The sequence below is a fragment of the Equus asinus genome, chromosome 25 (assembly GCF_041296235.1).
Source record: "Equus asinus isolate D_3611 breed Donkey chromosome 25, EquAss-T2T_v2, whole genome shotgun sequence".
NCBI classification, from domain to species: domain Eukaryota; kingdom Metazoa; phylum Chordata; class Mammalia; order Perissodactyla; family Equidae; genus Equus; species Equus asinus.
Window position 1 is genome coordinate 56,077,546 of NC_091814.1, and position 15,663 is coordinate 56,093,208.

Sequence of the window (15,663 nt, forward strand, 5' to 3'; positions counted from 1 at the left end):
GTAGAGAGGGAAAAATAGGTAAATGGGGAAAAAAAAAAACTGCATTGAAAACCCCCTCAGGGGTTTTGTCTAATGTTTTTAAGGGCTTTAAAATGAACTTCATCAAGTATATTAGCATGCAGACCAGTAGAGACGAGATCGCGGTGCTGACGCTGGATTGGGGAGTCAGAGACCAGAGGAAACCAAGCTGCTGTCTTCATACAATGTTTTTCTCTGTTGCTTTTTCCTTCGTGCAATGTTTTCCTTCATTTTCAAAGAGGAGCAACTGTAGGTTTTCTTTATTGAAGTGATTATGAATGGCTGGGTTTGGTTTTAGAAATGGTTTTGTTCAATGTTTTCAGTTTGAAATGCCACTCCCCTCCCTATCCTTTTCCAGCACAAACGGTGTTTCAGCACTCTCCACTGTTGGGGAGTGAAATTAGTTAGGACTCTTGTAATCAACAAAAAATGTTTTGGAATAGCACAAGCAAAAATGTTATCTTTTATAAGGGCCCAAGGATATTTAACAGAACAAGAGGATGTTAATGCAGCATGTTCTTCGGAACAAATTGGAAGCAGAAAGTATTATCTTTGACTTATTTCTGAACCTCTGCTTTATTGTTCAATCTGCGGCCAACTACCATGGTTTTTATCTAGTAGGAGCCCATAGCCTTCTAATGCACATCTGTTCTCTTCAATAGATGAGTCAGATCATACAGGCCACTTAGTTCCCATTTCGACTTCTTGGGAAAGGAGTCTAATTGGGTTTGACTTGGGTCAGGGGCTTACCCACTGAGCAATCAATGGTGGCCAGGGGACAAGGTACACCGTGAGCATGGGGCTTCTCTCTCTGCAAATTTGTGGCTGACAAGCGGACGCAGACTGGGCTAGCTACATAATTGTGGGGCCCTGTGCAAAATGAAATGCAGAGCTCCTCTGTTCAAAAATTATTAAGAATTTCGAGACGACAATAGCAGAGCATTAAACCACATGTGGGAGGCCCTTGTAGTATGGGGCCCTGTGTGGGTGCACAGGTCCCACGCATGAAGCTGCTGCATGCTCTGGACCTGGAGGAAGAGCCTCCAAATGGGGTTTCTAGACTCTGGATCTTGGAACTGGAACCAGTGATTCTTGTCTTTGGAATTCATAACTTTAGACAGTGTTATGTTTTCCACCATTTTTTCCACTTCCTTATCCCCTTCTCAGATCCAGTAACTTTATGTGGAATTGCTTGAATGTGAATAAGTTGGATTTTAAAGTCTTTTGTCCCTTCCTTTCTATTATTAGGCAATGGCCTTCCAGAAGGTTGTGCAAAGCGTGCATTTGATGTGAGTGAGTCACCTTCATGAGAAGAGTTGATGAAGGAGGAGTTAATGACCTTTTTTAAAAAACTTTTTATCTTGAATTAATTTTAAACTTACAGAAAAATTGCAAAAATAGTCTTGAGAGTTTCCATATATCCCTCCCCATCTTCCCCTAATGTTACCATCTTATACAACTATGGTACAATGATCAGAGCCAGAAAAGTTAACATTGGTACAATACTGCTAACTACAGATATTCTTTGAATTTCACTAATGTCCTTTTCTTATTCTAGGCTCCTGTCCAGGATCCCACATTGCATTTATTTTTCTTTAGTCTTCTGCAGTCTGTAAAAGCTCCTCAGTCTTTCCGACTTTGATGTTTTTTTTCTTTGAGGAAGATTAGCCCTGAGCTAACATCTGCTGCCAATCCTCCTCTTTTTTGCTGAGGAAGACTGGCCGTGAGCTAACATTCGTGCCCATCTTGATCTACTTTATATGTGGGACGCCCACCACAGCATGGCTTGCCAAGCGGTGCCATGTCTGCACCCGGGATCCAAACCTGCCAACCCTGGGTCGCCAAAGCGGAACGTGCAAACTTAACCGCTGAGCCCCTGGGTCAGCCCCCGGACTTTGACTTTTTTGATGAACACTGATGGGTCATTTTGTCAAATGTCCCTCAGTTTGGGTTCATTTGATGTTTCCTCATGATTAGATTGAATATTACAGGTATGATGTTGTGTCCTCAGTGCATCCTATCACAGGTTCATGATGTAGATGTGTGTTATTATTGGTGATATTGACCTTTCTCACTTGATTAAGGTAGTTTCTGCTGGGTTTCCCATTGTAAAATTTCTCCCTTTCCCTTTGTAGTTAATAGATATCTTGTGGGAGATATTTCAGACTGCAAATTCTGTTTCTCCTCAAACTTCTGCCCACTAATTTTATTTTATTCATTTATTTTTTTAAAGATTTTATTTTTTTCCTTTTTCTCCCCAAAGCCCCCGGGTACATAGTTGTATATTCTTCGCTGTGGGTCCTTCTAGTTGTGGCATGTGGGACGCTGCCTCAGCGTGGCTTGATGAGCAGTGCCATGTCGGCGCTCAGGATTCAAACAAATGAAACACTGGGCTGCCTGCAGCGGAGCGCGTGAACTTAACCACTTGGCCACGGGGCCAGCCCTTGCCCACTAATTTTAGCACTCATCAATGGGATTTGTCTGCAGTATTACTAGTGTTTATCTAATGGTGATATCTTTCTACAGTTCTTTTTGTCTTTAGGCTTATGGTATCTACTCAAGATGCTGTTTCCCAGAGTTTGTACCTTAGCTCTTTTTTTTTTCCTGCTTTTTCTCCCCAAAGCCCCCCAGTACATAGTTGTATATTTTAGCTGTGGGTCCTTCTAGTTGTCGCCTGTGGGATGCCGCCTCAGCGTGGCCTGATGAGCAGTGCCATGTCTACACCCAGGATCCGAACTGGCGAAACCCTGGGCTGCTGAAGGGGAGCACACAAATTTAACCACTCGGCCACGGGCCCAGCCCCTGTATGTTAGTTCTTTTCTTCTCATTCTCTTAAGTGTAGTTATATAGGTTCATCTGTTAGATGTTTTTTTATTCCATTGGGGTTCTCCCCATATCCTAGTTGATTTTAGTTATTTTTTGAGTATGTGAAACACTACTATGGTTCTAAGAGTCAGTGCTATACAAAAATATACCTTGAGCATCACTGCCTCCTCATCCCTGCTACCCCACTCTTATCTACCCCTTTTTCCATCCTTTTCTCACCTATCCCCTATACCAATCTCCTTAGTTTCTGATTTGTCTTTCCTGTATTTCTTTTGCACAAATGGGCAGATGCAGTATGTTTTCTTATATTCCCTTCTTTCTTAGGGCAGCATTCTACAGATAAATCTTTTGCACTTTGCAATTTTGACTGAGCAGTATGTCTTGGCAACCTCTTTGTATCAATTCACAGAGTTCTTCCTCATTTTTTATAGCTGCTGAGTATGCCATTGTGTAACGTACCATAAGTGTATGAACACTTAAATTGTTTCCAATATTTTGCAGTGGGGCCAGCCCCGTGGCCGAGTGGTTAAGTTCGCATGCTCTACTTCGGTGCCCCAGGGTTTCGCCGGTTCCAATCCTGGGCACGGACATGGCACCGCTCATCAGGCCACGCTGAGGTGGCGTCCCACATGCCACAACTAGAAGGACCCACAGGAAAAATGAAATCTTTAAATGCCAATATTTTGCAGTTACAAACAACACTGCGTGTGTACTTGTGCATGTGTATCTTTCCATTGTTGGAGGTGTATCTTCAAGTGAACATCACAGATGTTCTATCTTTCTTACCTTCCAATCCTTCTCTCCAGGGAACTCAGAGCTGTGTTGATGTTGTTTCTATGATGTTTTCTGTCTTAGCTGTAACTACCTTTGTCCTCTCTGACAATGAGCATGAACTGTGGTAAAGAGTACACTTTCTGAGAAAGTCTTCACTTCCCGCCTGGGCCAAGAATTTGGGCGCACCCCCAGCCTTGCACTACACTAGTGGTTCTCAACCTTGTCTGCACATTAGAATCACCAAGGAGCTTTTAAATATTAATGCAGAATCTCCACGTGTAGGACTCAGGCACCTGAATTATTTTGAAATGCCCCAGAAACTCCAATGTGCAGCTAAGATTGAGAACCACCAGGTTAAATTCTTGAAATATTACCACCTCCTCGCCCCCACCACATTCCCTGTGATTTGAGCCAGCCGCCACCGCTCATCCTGGCTGACTGGGAGGTGCTCTGCTCATAGAATTCCTGACTTTAACCTGGAGGAGAGGTAAGTACCAGCTGGCCTAATTTAGGGAGGATATGTAAAAGTTTTTAATGAGATGGAAGTTCAGCCTAGCTAAGAAACAATTTCTTCTTTCTCATAGAGTCTGAATGACAGGTACAAGTTGCTTCAGGCCAAGAAGGAAGAATATTAAATTTCCTTTTCTCCCCTTCAACACACAAACCTGGGCGTCTTCCTTTGTAGTTCGAAGTATTAATAAGCTCCAGCTAACACTTGTAAAGCAAAGTCCACCAATTATCCTCTTTTCCTCAAATCAAAGACACCATGAGTTGTAAGACAGTTATCTTAGTTATTCTTAGCACTAAGAAAAAAAACCCCACTGCTAAATAAATTACGAGATATAATCAAATGTAAGATACATCCTTATTTCAGAGATTTTAAAATGTGCATATTAGAATTGATGAAATACAGAGATCTTTAGCCTAGATCTCTTCTTTGAACTGCAAGTCTATCTGATCACTTGAATTTCTCACAGGCTCCTTAAAGTGTCCCAATCTGGATTTTCCATCTACCTTGCCAAGGCTGTTCTTTTTTCTGCATTCTCTGACCCGGCAAACCGCGCCCCCCAAACTAGAAACCCGGTCGCCGATGCCTTCCGAAGTCCCGGCCATCTCGGGAACGTGCTGCCTTCTTTTCCCTCAGCGTGGCTTTCAGTCAGGTCTTCCTCATCTCCCTGAATCACTCCTTCCTCTCCACTATCCTTGTTCTCTTTGTAAACATCAATCGATCATATTATGCCTTGCTTAAAAGTCCTAGAAGATGAATATTCCATCCAAAAAATAGGCAAAGGATATGAATAGGCCACCTCACAGAAGAATACACGTATCCATGCGAAAGGTAGTTAACCCTCATTACAACATAAATGTAACAATGACATTTTTGCACTTATCCAATTGGCAGAATTTGAGAGAAGTGATAAGGAATGACTACGCGAGTCACCATTGTTGGTGGTAGGTATTTTGGACATTTCGGCAATGTTTTGGACTCGTGAAGGAATGCAAAGGGCCTAGTATCTCTCAGCCTCAGTTGCGTATTTTCAAAGGGGGCTGATATCCACCCTAATGGCTTCAACGAGGCGAGATAATTTAGGGGAAAGTGAATTATGAAGAACAGCTAAGATTTCTGGCGCTTGCTGTCTGAGGGCTTCCTATGCGTTGACTTGTTTAAGCGTCACGGTAACCCCTAAGTACGATCACCACAGAAGGGAGCGCAGGCACCGGGGGGGTCGAGGCGCCGGCCCCGGGCGCAGGCACGGGGGGGTCGAGGCGCCGGCCCCGGGCGCAGGCACGGGGGAGCGAGGCGCCGCCAGGGCGAAGCCGGCGGGAGCGGAGCGCCAGGCGGGCTCTCAGGCTGCACGCGCGGGGACCCAGCCGGACGTCGGCCGCGACGCCCAGTGACCCGCCACGCAAACCCGGCCGCCCCCGGGCGCCCTCCCGCGCTCCCACGCGTTTTCCGCGCCCCGGCCGAGTCGGCGCGCCCAGAAGCATTCGGGAGGCGGGCGCACGTCTGTGGGTCAGCGGCCCCTCTTTGCGCGTGTGGAGGAATTTTCACGAGACGGAGACAGACAGTAGCCAGCCTGCACCCGGGGAGCGCACGCGCCCCACGATCACGCCGCACTCCACGCGCGAACCCAGGCGCCGCCTCCCCGACTTCGGTCGGACTTGCCCGGAACCTTTCCTGCGTGATCTGGTGCCTCCCGCCGGGACAATGCCGATGAACACACAACATAGCAAGGACTAGTAGTCTAAGTATATGCCTGAACTTTCTGCCTCACTTACATGATCTGGGAGAAAACAGCCTCAAATATCTGCACTTTTTAAGGAACTTAGTGATGGTATGATTTTTATTCCTTAAAAAATACCACAATTAAATGATTCCGAGAGCGTTTGTTCTTCTTTTTGGTTAGGCATATGTATGGACAGCCCACGTGAAATGAACAAGGAAGGCGGGGGAAGAGAGCGGAAGTGACGGGGTCTTCTCACCCAGAAAGTCTCCGGAGCTTGCGCCTGGCTGCCGCGGCGCCCCGCGCTGAGACGCAGGTCTGGGAAGCGGGCAGGGGAGCAGGCGTCGTTGCTGGAGCCGAGACCAGGCGGCCAGAGTCCTCAGGGATGAACCTCGAGCTGCTGGGTGAGGAGGGCGGTGGCTGCGTCCTAGAGAACCCTTCGGTCTTGGGAAGGAGGGCGCTCGGGCGGGCGGGGAAGCGGGCTGCAGCCTCGGGGACGCCGTTCTGCGGTGGGTCGTCGGGCGCTCGATGTGGGGCGGCCGCGGCAGGAGGAAGCCCAGCTTCTGCCCGAGCAGAATGCACTGCCTTTCTCGAGGCCCTTTTCAGGTCAGTTGTGGAGTGATAGGGACAGTTTGTGACTTGGCTTTGATTACAGGGATCACGGGTGCTGAGGTAGCCAGAGCGGGCAGGACCAGAGTTATTGGGGAAGGAATCGGGGGAAGTGAGGCTTGAGGGGAAGCTTTGAAGACTTGTCAGGGCTGGGTGCCTGGACAGGCCCAGTCTTTTTCTAGAGACCCGGGATGCCTAAGGAGGGGCACTGGGAGGTCTAATAGAAGTCCTTTATTGAACAGATGTGGCTCAGAGGGTAGTGACTTGAAGGCACTGAGGAAGTAAATGGTGTAGTTGGCACTGGAATCCGGTTATCTTGACTTCCTATTTAAGGTCCTTAACTACCAGGGACGCTGTATGGAACACCAAAGTGTGAACTACAGAAGCAGTTGCCTTTTGTTACCCTCGAAGTCATTTCCTCCCTACCCCTTACCCGGCTTGTTTAAAAACTGGAGTTCTTTTCTTCTAGGGTTTCATTAGGTATTTAGCATGGTAGCCTAGGGATGTCTGAGGTTTTCCAGAACTCCTAGACGACTTGCTGTATTTAATGGTACGATTCTCTTAAAAATAAATTCAGAAGATGTACTGCTGTCCAAAGGGCTACAGGATTATTTAAGAAATGGTCTTCACCTTTAAGGAATTTTTTGTTCAGCTGAGTTAAGGTGGTTATGTAAGTAGCCATAATATATTGCAGAATGTAGATCGGCCTTTAAGAGCTGTTACCAAGTGCTAAGAATATTAGAAGAGAAAGTGAATATCTTTGGGACAGGGGAAGAAAAAGGTAATCAGGAAGAAAAAAAACCTGTAGAGGAGTTTGAGTTTTGAGTGGACACTTAAGATTGGTAAAAAATTGACAGAGTGAAATACGAAGATATGGAGTTAGAATATGTTAGGAATATGTTTGAGCTAAGACATCAGTGAGAGAAGACCTGAAGAATTTTCTTGCTTGGCCCTGTTGTGGGTACTATGAATAAAGAGAAGGCCAGGAGACGGGTTGGTGCCTTCTGTTTTGTGGCGTCTCTCGAATGCCACAACTGAGAAGTTTGTGCTTTTTAAGGAAAGTAAGGCAGATCCGTTGGATTGTTTTGACCTGGTAAGTGACTCAGTCAGAGCTATGATTTTTTTAAAGATTCATCTGACAGCAATGTATAGTGGAGTCTTGGAGAGTGTGAAACCATTGTGGAGGGCTAGAGCACATGAGTGATAAAGAAGGCTTGAGCTAGGAAATGGAATGAGAAGACATTGAGGAGGGAGAGTTGACAGAATTTGAGAATTGTTGCCTGGGGCGGCGGTGGTGGTGGGGTGCTGGTGGTGAGGAAGAGTGAAGTGCAGAATGATGGCAGCCAATAATGTTATTGCTAACGGATATTTAAGGACATTGGGAACAGACAGTGTTGGATATGTTGAGTGTGGATCTGGGGTTTAGGAGCTAGGTTTGGATTTAGGAGAGAGATTTGTAATCCTGCAGGTGGGCTAATTGAAACCTGGTGTGTAGAGAACAAGACCAAGGGAGAAAGTAGGAGGGGCAGAAAAGAAAACTACTGAGGACAGAATCTTGGACAATTACCTATGTTTAGAAGATAAGAAGAGAAATAAATGATAATAAATAAACTAACAGTTGTATGGTACTTCCTATCAGCTAGGCATATTTTCAGGTGCTTTCCGTATGTTTTTGCACGTAGAGGTCGAGGGGAATGTAGGTTGGTGTGGTGTCTTCCACAGAAGCGAGTTGTGGAGCATGGGAGGTTGAGAGCTGAGACAGGGCTGCTCTGTTTAGTCCTTAGGCACCTGGGACCCTCAGCAACTTGAGCAAAGCCAGGTTACAGTGATTTTAGGAAGGTGCGGGAGATGACATGGAGGCAAATGGTTGATCCTTATTTTAAAAACTTAAGGATGGAGGAAAGGTGATAGGGTAGTACCTTGAAAGAGATGGCAGAGTCACGGGAAAGGGTTTTTTTGAAATGATACAGAGGATTCATGAAGGTGAAACTTAGGAAGGAGCATTTAGCATTGGAAGGTTAGACAATTTAAAAGAATGCTCTGTCCAAAAGATATACGTTTGATGGAAATGACTCTGGGTTTTAGAGCGAGAAAGTTAATGACTGCAAATAAAAAGGAGAAAGGAACAGAAGTGATGTGATTGTGGGAGCACACTAAAGGGGATCTGGCTAGATCAAGGAAACACGTGATCACGTGTTACTAATGTGGACACTCAAGATACTAATTTTACTTCTGCACCCACATTTTGAGCACTTGCTGTGTATCAGGTGGTATGTACTGGAGATACAAAGGGAAATAAGTTTTTCAAACTTATTTCTACCACAACTCACAGTAAGAAATATATTTTCTCTCACAATCTGTTATATATACATACACATGTAACTAAGTTTCTTGAAATTATGCTTAATCCTGGTTATGTTCAGTGTCCTCTCATATCTTCTAATCTACTAAAAAACTGGTTGTGGCTCACTAAATTGACTTAGCCATTTACGGTGAATTGAGTCTTGCTGTGTGAAAAACATTGAAATAAGCTACAGCCTTTGCCCTTGATAAATGCATAGAACTAGGTGGAGAAATGTAAGCTAGTGATTGTGTGTAATATGGAACATGGTAAATGAATGCATTATGAGAATCCAGCCGAAAGAGCAGTTAATTCTGCACTGTTGGTGGTGGGGTGGCAGTAAAATTTGAGGATGGTTTTACAGAGGAAGTGCCATTTACCCTTGTCTGGAAAGATGGAGTAGGATTTTTCTGGAGGGACAGGTTGGAGAAGGTAATTACCAGTGTGGAGGACAGCAGGGCAAACGTTCTGAGGCGCGAGTGTGTGTGGGATGTTGAGGAAGTGGTTAGCGGTCTGCATCTGGTGCTTGGGATGAGTTGTGTGAGGGTCTGCATTGGGTGCTGGTGGGGAGTTAGCCCAAGATAAAATGGAAAATACTGATTGGGGCCAGATTGAAGTTGTTTCTTAAAATTACACTGAGGAGTTTAGTGTATTGTTTAGCAAGGGCGATTTTTAAGCAAGTGAATGGCATGATGAGTTTTTAGGCTTAGAAAGTTGGCAGTGGCAGCTTTGTGAAGGATTTGATGAGGGAGGCAAGACTGGAGCCAAGGACATGTAGTAATTATGGTGGTGATGGCATCAGATTGGGGCGGGGTGGGGTCTGTTATCTAGACAGCCACAAGTTGTATTTCTCTGAAAGAAATGCCACTAATTGTGTCATCACCTGTTAGATCGCGGAAGCAGAATGCAAACTTCTACTCTGGACCTAACTGTTACAAAAGGGAGGGATTGGCTGGCAAGTAGAAAATAATAGGACCATTGGGAGAGAAGGTCCATGAAATTTTAGAACTCATGATAATCAAGTCTTTAAGGAGGTGGATGTTTAGCAATTTAGAGACTAGACATTATTCCATCTTGAGACTGGGAGGAAGAAAGCTGGAAAGGCCTGGGAAAACTAAAAGGCATTTTGGAGAAAGCATCCTAAGAGAAAAAAAGGAGGCGGCACCTGAAGAAGCCGGTCTGATTGCGCTGAAAGCGGTCCAGCCTCAGTCCAGAAAGGTGTGTGAGCACGTGAGGGTGGCACTGGCTTTTAAGAACAGTGTCCGGAAAGCTAGTGTGATTGAAGGCCAGGAGTGTAAACCCGAGGCAACTAGAAAGGGTGTTTCACATGGGGGTGTGAAGAGCAGAGGAGTTTGCTGCTTGGGCTGGTGGTGTAATACTAAAATTGTTCATTCAACAACCGGCACGTATCTGTTGTGTGCCTACTGTGGACTTCATAGACAAAGGGGTAGTGTAATGTGTAACTTTTTGTTTTTCTTTTGCCTTCTCTGGGAAAAAGGATTTTTCTTGGATGGAGCAAATGAAGTGAACATTGGTTGTTGCCAAGAAAAGCCCTCAGTGGTGGAGATTTTAAAAAGGCAGGTCACTTAGCTCCCTTCTCTTGGCTGAATTACATTCCTTGGCTCTGAGGGAGCTTGCAAGTGAAAGAACTGTTGGTGGTCTGAGATTTGGGCAGAGAAAGGAGGACATGCTGCAAGAAAGGAGGTGGGCAAATTTTGACTTTAAATAAAGGGCAGGTGTGTTTTGCAAATCACAGACTAGTAACTTTGAGGTCAGGTTTGGGCAAGATTCTAGAGGTTTTTTTTTCCCCAGTTATTTTATTGAGGTCATATTGGTTTATTACATTGCGTAATATCAGGTGTGCATTATTATTTATCAGTTTCTGTCTAGACTGTGTCATGCTCACCACAGTAGCCTAACTTTTATCTGCCAACTACTTATATGTCCCTTTACCCCTTTCGTTCATTGCCCCCTTCCCTTTGAGAGGCTTTTTTTTTGGCTGAGGAAGATTAGCCCTGAGCCATTCTGTGCTGAACTGCCCTGTGACCTAGTGCTTAAGTTTGACGCACTCCGCTTGTGCAGTCTGGATTCACAGGTTTGGATCCCGGGCCCAGACCTACACCACTCTTCAGGGGCCATGGGGCCGGCCCCTAAAAACATCCCTTTGCCCATCTTCCCCTCAGCAGTAGATGTTGTGTCTCTCGACATTTTCCTGTCTGATGGATGCCAGTGGCATGTAATTTTTGTTTTGATTTACGTTTCTCTGGCGACACCTGAGTTTGACTATTTTCCTGAGACGCCATCTGATGTTGTTCTGTGACTTGTTTACTCAGATTCTTTGTCTTTTTCTCTTTGGTGGTTTTTTCTTATCGATGTGTAAGCTTGCTTTATAATATATGTGTCAACTCTCACCAGTCATCTGCTTTGCTTTGCAGTTTTTTCTGAATCTGTTTATCAGAACTTTTGCCATGCAGAATGTTGTAATTTTCATGTAATCAAATGCATTTCCCTTTTTTTTGGGTTTCCTCATATGGTTGAGGTCTTCTACTCCCTACATCACACATATGGTCTGCTAGATTTCTGTTTTTTAAAAATATTAATTTAGGGGCTGGCCCAGTGGTGCAGCGGTTAAGTTTGTGCACTCTACTTCGGCAGCCTGGGGTTCGCGGGTTCAGACCTCCAGTGTTGACCTACACACTGCTCATCAAGCCATGCTGTGGTTGCATCCCTCATACAAAGTAGATTTGTAGCTCAGAGCCAATCTTCCTTACCCCCCCCCGCAAAATTTTTAATTTACCTGAATTTATTTTTATATGTGATATGGAAGAGGAATTGTAACTTTTTTCTCTTCCAGATAGATAGTCAGTTGTCTATCCCCATATATTAAATAAATTCCCCATTAAATTGAAATGCCACCTTTATCATATATCAGTGGCCTTAGAGTACATTTAGAAAATTTTGTTTTTTACATTTATCTTTAATCTGTCTGGAATTGCATAAAATGTATTAATTTTTGGAGAAAGCCATTAAGCTTTCCCATCCCAGAATGCAGATTGTCTTTTCATTTGTTCAGATTTTATGGCCTTAACAAAGCCTTCATAGTTCTCTCCATACATGTCCTGTGTCTTCCTTATTACCTTTTTTCCTTAAATATTTTATATGTTTGTGGTTGTTGTGAATGGAGTTTTCCCTTTCATTTCCATTTCTGTATACTAATTGCTAATGTAAAGAAAAGCTATTAATGTTTGAATATTTTTCTTATATCAAACCAGCTTACCAGTATTTTCTTATTAATTTGGGTAGTTTTCTTGTTAGAGTCTTGTTCATTTTCTGTTTTCTAGATTTTCAGTGACATCAGCAAAAGAGAAGTAGTTTTATCTCCTCATATTCAACATTTAAACCAGTTATTTCATTTTCTTTCCATGGGCTGGAACTTCCAAGATAATACTAACTAATGATGGTGATATATCCCTTTCTTGTTGCTGATATGAATTGAAATGGTTGTAATATTTCACCTTTTGGAATAATTGTGTTTTTGGTAAATAGTTTTATCTTTATTGTAGTCTTCTATTCCTTTTATTAAAAATGGTTATTGAGTTTTAGGAGATGTTTTTTCAGCATCTACTGGTAGGATTATATGGCTTTTAAACGTTCTAACTGAGGTGCATTGGAATGCACTGTGCTGTGAAGGTATTTGGAGTGGTCTTGCCCTCATCGTGTTCCTTTTTTCTTTTCTGCTATGTCATAGTGCCTTCTTGTATGCTAGAGTAACAAACTCCAGATTCTTTGTGTTTAGAATTTGCTTATAGTTGTATATGCTGCTAGAAATTACGTTTCAAGTCTGCAGAATCTAAAGATGAAATATCATGAACCATTTATGTTCTTAAGTGAAGGGGACTCTTGTTTCCTTTTTTGTACTGTCTCTATCAGGTTTTGGTATCGGTTATGTTGGCTTTATAAGAAACTAATATATATTTTTTTCTGCTCAGAAATAGCTTAAATAACGTAGTATCTATTTACTGCTTGAGATTTAGGAGAAATTGTTCACAAAATCATGTGATCCTCCTGCCTTTTTATTTTTTTGAATGGTACGTCTTTACCGGCCTTTCAGTGTGTTCTTTATTCATTGGTCCAGTCAGGGATTTTTCTTCTGTAATCAGTTTCGGAAATGTGTATTTTGTTATGAAAGTCATTCATGCTTTTTCAATTATCAAGCGTGTTATGAAGTTAAATCTCTTTGGCATTCATATGTTTGGGCATCTTTTTTTTTTCTCTTAAGTAATCTAATTGTAACACAAAATGGTAGATGGTAGGAGGATGGAGCATGTAAAAGTGATTTTGAACACTCTCTAAAGAAATGGCCTTGTGCCCCATAACCCTGTTTGACAGCGTTCTCGTGCAGGCCCTTCAACCAGAGTACCCCAAACTAGCTTGGTCTTTCTTATATGTCACTTTCTCTTTGTGCTCCTTTAAACTCCGTATTGTAGTCTTGTCAACCAAGGTGACCCTCAAAAAAAGAAAAAAAAAAAAAAGAAACCCACCCCAAAACATAAAACAAAAGTACAGAATTAGGGGTAATCTGTGTTGGGGGGCTTATCACACATTGGAAGGGTCCCTGGATTCTGGATTCTTGTGTGTGGTTTTCCTTTCTTTCAGTACAGCAAGTCACACTCTGCCCTTTTCTGAGTACTTTATATTGTTAGGCTGTGGGTTTTTTGTTTGTTTTGTTTTTAATTTTTGAATAAACACTCCTTTTTTTTGTTTTGCAACCATGTGAATATAGATCTATATTACTGCTTTGGAAAGATGGGTAGGATATATTCCTAAAGAGCAAATCACATAATAATATGTGTAGTATTTTATTTAAGAAACAAATTAAACCTTAAATACATGTTTGTATAAGCATATAGAAATATATGGAAACTTTTAGCTTGGTGAGTGGGTTGCAGGGAGGAAATTATCATTTTTTTAAAGTTTTTTTTAGTAAATTTTTTTTTTTGCAGAGGAAGATTTGCCCTAAGCTAATATCTGTTGCCAATCTTGCTCTTTTTCGTTCCTCGCCCCCTCATCCCCAAAGGCCCAGTACGTAGTTGTTTATAGTTGTAAATTCTTCTAGTTCTGCTTTGTGAGCTGCCACCACAGCATGGCTACTGACAGATGAGTGCTGTGGTTCTGTGCCTGGGAACTGAACTTGGGCCACCAAAGCAGAGCGCATCGAACTTTAACTGCTAGGCCAGCAGGGCTGGCTCTTTGATTTTTTAATGATACATTTCTGTATTACTTACATGTATTACTTTAGTAACTTTAAAAAGATTTCTTTCAAAAACTAGCTTGATCTGGTTTCAGCACTTCATTTCATTCTTTTCTTTCATAACTGAATGCAGTCAGCCACCGTAAGTGTGGTACACATTAGATAAATCAAGATACTTACCTTTTTTGGCAATTATTTACCTTTAGCTTCATCTTTGTTTTAGTTTTCTTAACTGTAGGGCTTCTGTTTTTTTGATTAGTTAGTTTTAATGTTTTCACTATTTAGTTTTCTGTTAATTTTCATGAAGGACAAACTATAATAAAACTGGTATTCAGACTTTTTTTTAAAGCAGTAGACTTTTTTAAACGAAATCTTATTTAACACCCTAAATGTAGAACAGCTTTCTTGGACCTGTGGTTCTCAGAGTATAGTTTAGAAACCACTGTAATAAGGTATTTAGGTAATGAGACGCGTAAATACTGACCAAGATGGTGCTGCTGCTGAAATCAAACTCTGACAAGCAGAGAGTATGATCATACCATCATCTATAGCTTGAAATGTTTATTACTAATGTGTAGATATCAAATTTAATATAGGAAAAGCATTTGGGGATGTTGATAGCAAAATGTTGTTTGCTTAAGAAATTAATACAGAGAATTATGTGTTTAACCAACTACCAGATTATGTTACAACCTAAAAGCTATTATTAGGGGGCCAGCCCCAGTGGCCTAGTGGTTAAGTTCAGTGCACTCTGCTTTGGTGGCCCAGGTTTGGTTCCCGGGCGTGGACCTTCCACCACTTGTCTGTTGGTGGCTGTGCTGTGGCAGTGGCTCACATAGAGCAAGAGGAAGATTGGCACAGATGTTAACTCAGGGCAAATCTTCCTCGGCAAAAAAAAAGCTATTAGGAAGGAGAATGATCACTGCTGGTTGGCTGCTGTTAATAAGGTTTTAGAGAGTAGTTGGGACTTAGATAATTGGACTGATTCAATTTTTAAAAGTTTGTTATAAAAATAACCATAGTAACCCCATTACATGTTTATATAAATAACATTTTTATGAAAAATAACTATTCTAAAACAAAAGACATTGAGTGAGAAGAGTGGTATTGTTTTACGTTTTTACAAATCTTTTTCATGTTTGCCTAAATAGAAGTCGGCACATTCTTACATCTCTTCCTGCAACATCACCAGTCTCTGTTGGAACCTCACAGGTCATATAGCCCCAGGAGAACTCACCTGTAACTTATCAGATAAGGAGAGTAAAAATGCAAATACCATCTTGGTATGATAATGAAAATAGGTGTGACCTCGTGGAGTCCCTGAAAGGGTGTCAGTTCCCCCGTCCACACTTTGCAGACCACTGCTCTCCACCATTCATGAGCTGTAGGATCCCTGGTATGTTGCACGTGTTCCATCAACTCTCTTTCTTTGCTTTGTTGCAGAGTCCTTTGGGCAGAATTATCCAGAGGTAAGAGTATAGTATTGTTGTCATTTTAGGAACGTGGTAACTCACTAGCTTTTGTATTCGAGTGGAAAATGCATTTGGATCCTTTTTTTTTTTCCCCCTTTTGCACAACAGAAGAAACTAAATGTTTAATTTTGAGCAGGGGAAGAGAGA

The 15,663-nt window shown here is 42.6% G+C and overlaps 1 protein-coding gene across 4 annotated transcripts in view; it reads left to right on the forward strand.

Moving 5' to 3' along the window:
- Window positions 1–6,078: 6,078 nt before the first annotated feature.
- RBBP5 (RB binding protein 5, histone lysine methyltransferase complex subunit) overlaps window positions 6,079–15,663 on the forward strand; it is a 37,557-nt gene continuing 27,972 nt past the window's right edge. The window contains exons 1-2 of one of the 4 annotated variants that reach the window (XM_014829419.3): window positions 6,079–6,247; window positions 15,488–15,513. In XM_014829419.3, coding sequence (XP_014684905.1) covers window positions 6,229–6,247; window positions 15,488–15,513 — 45 coding nt within the window. In that variant the 5' untranslated portion in view covers window positions 6,079–6,228. The remainder of the gene's footprint in view (window positions 6,248–15,487; window positions 15,514–15,663) is intronic. The other 3 variants (XM_014829423.3, XM_044757942.2, XM_070497927.1) reach the window with 3 other exon arrangements.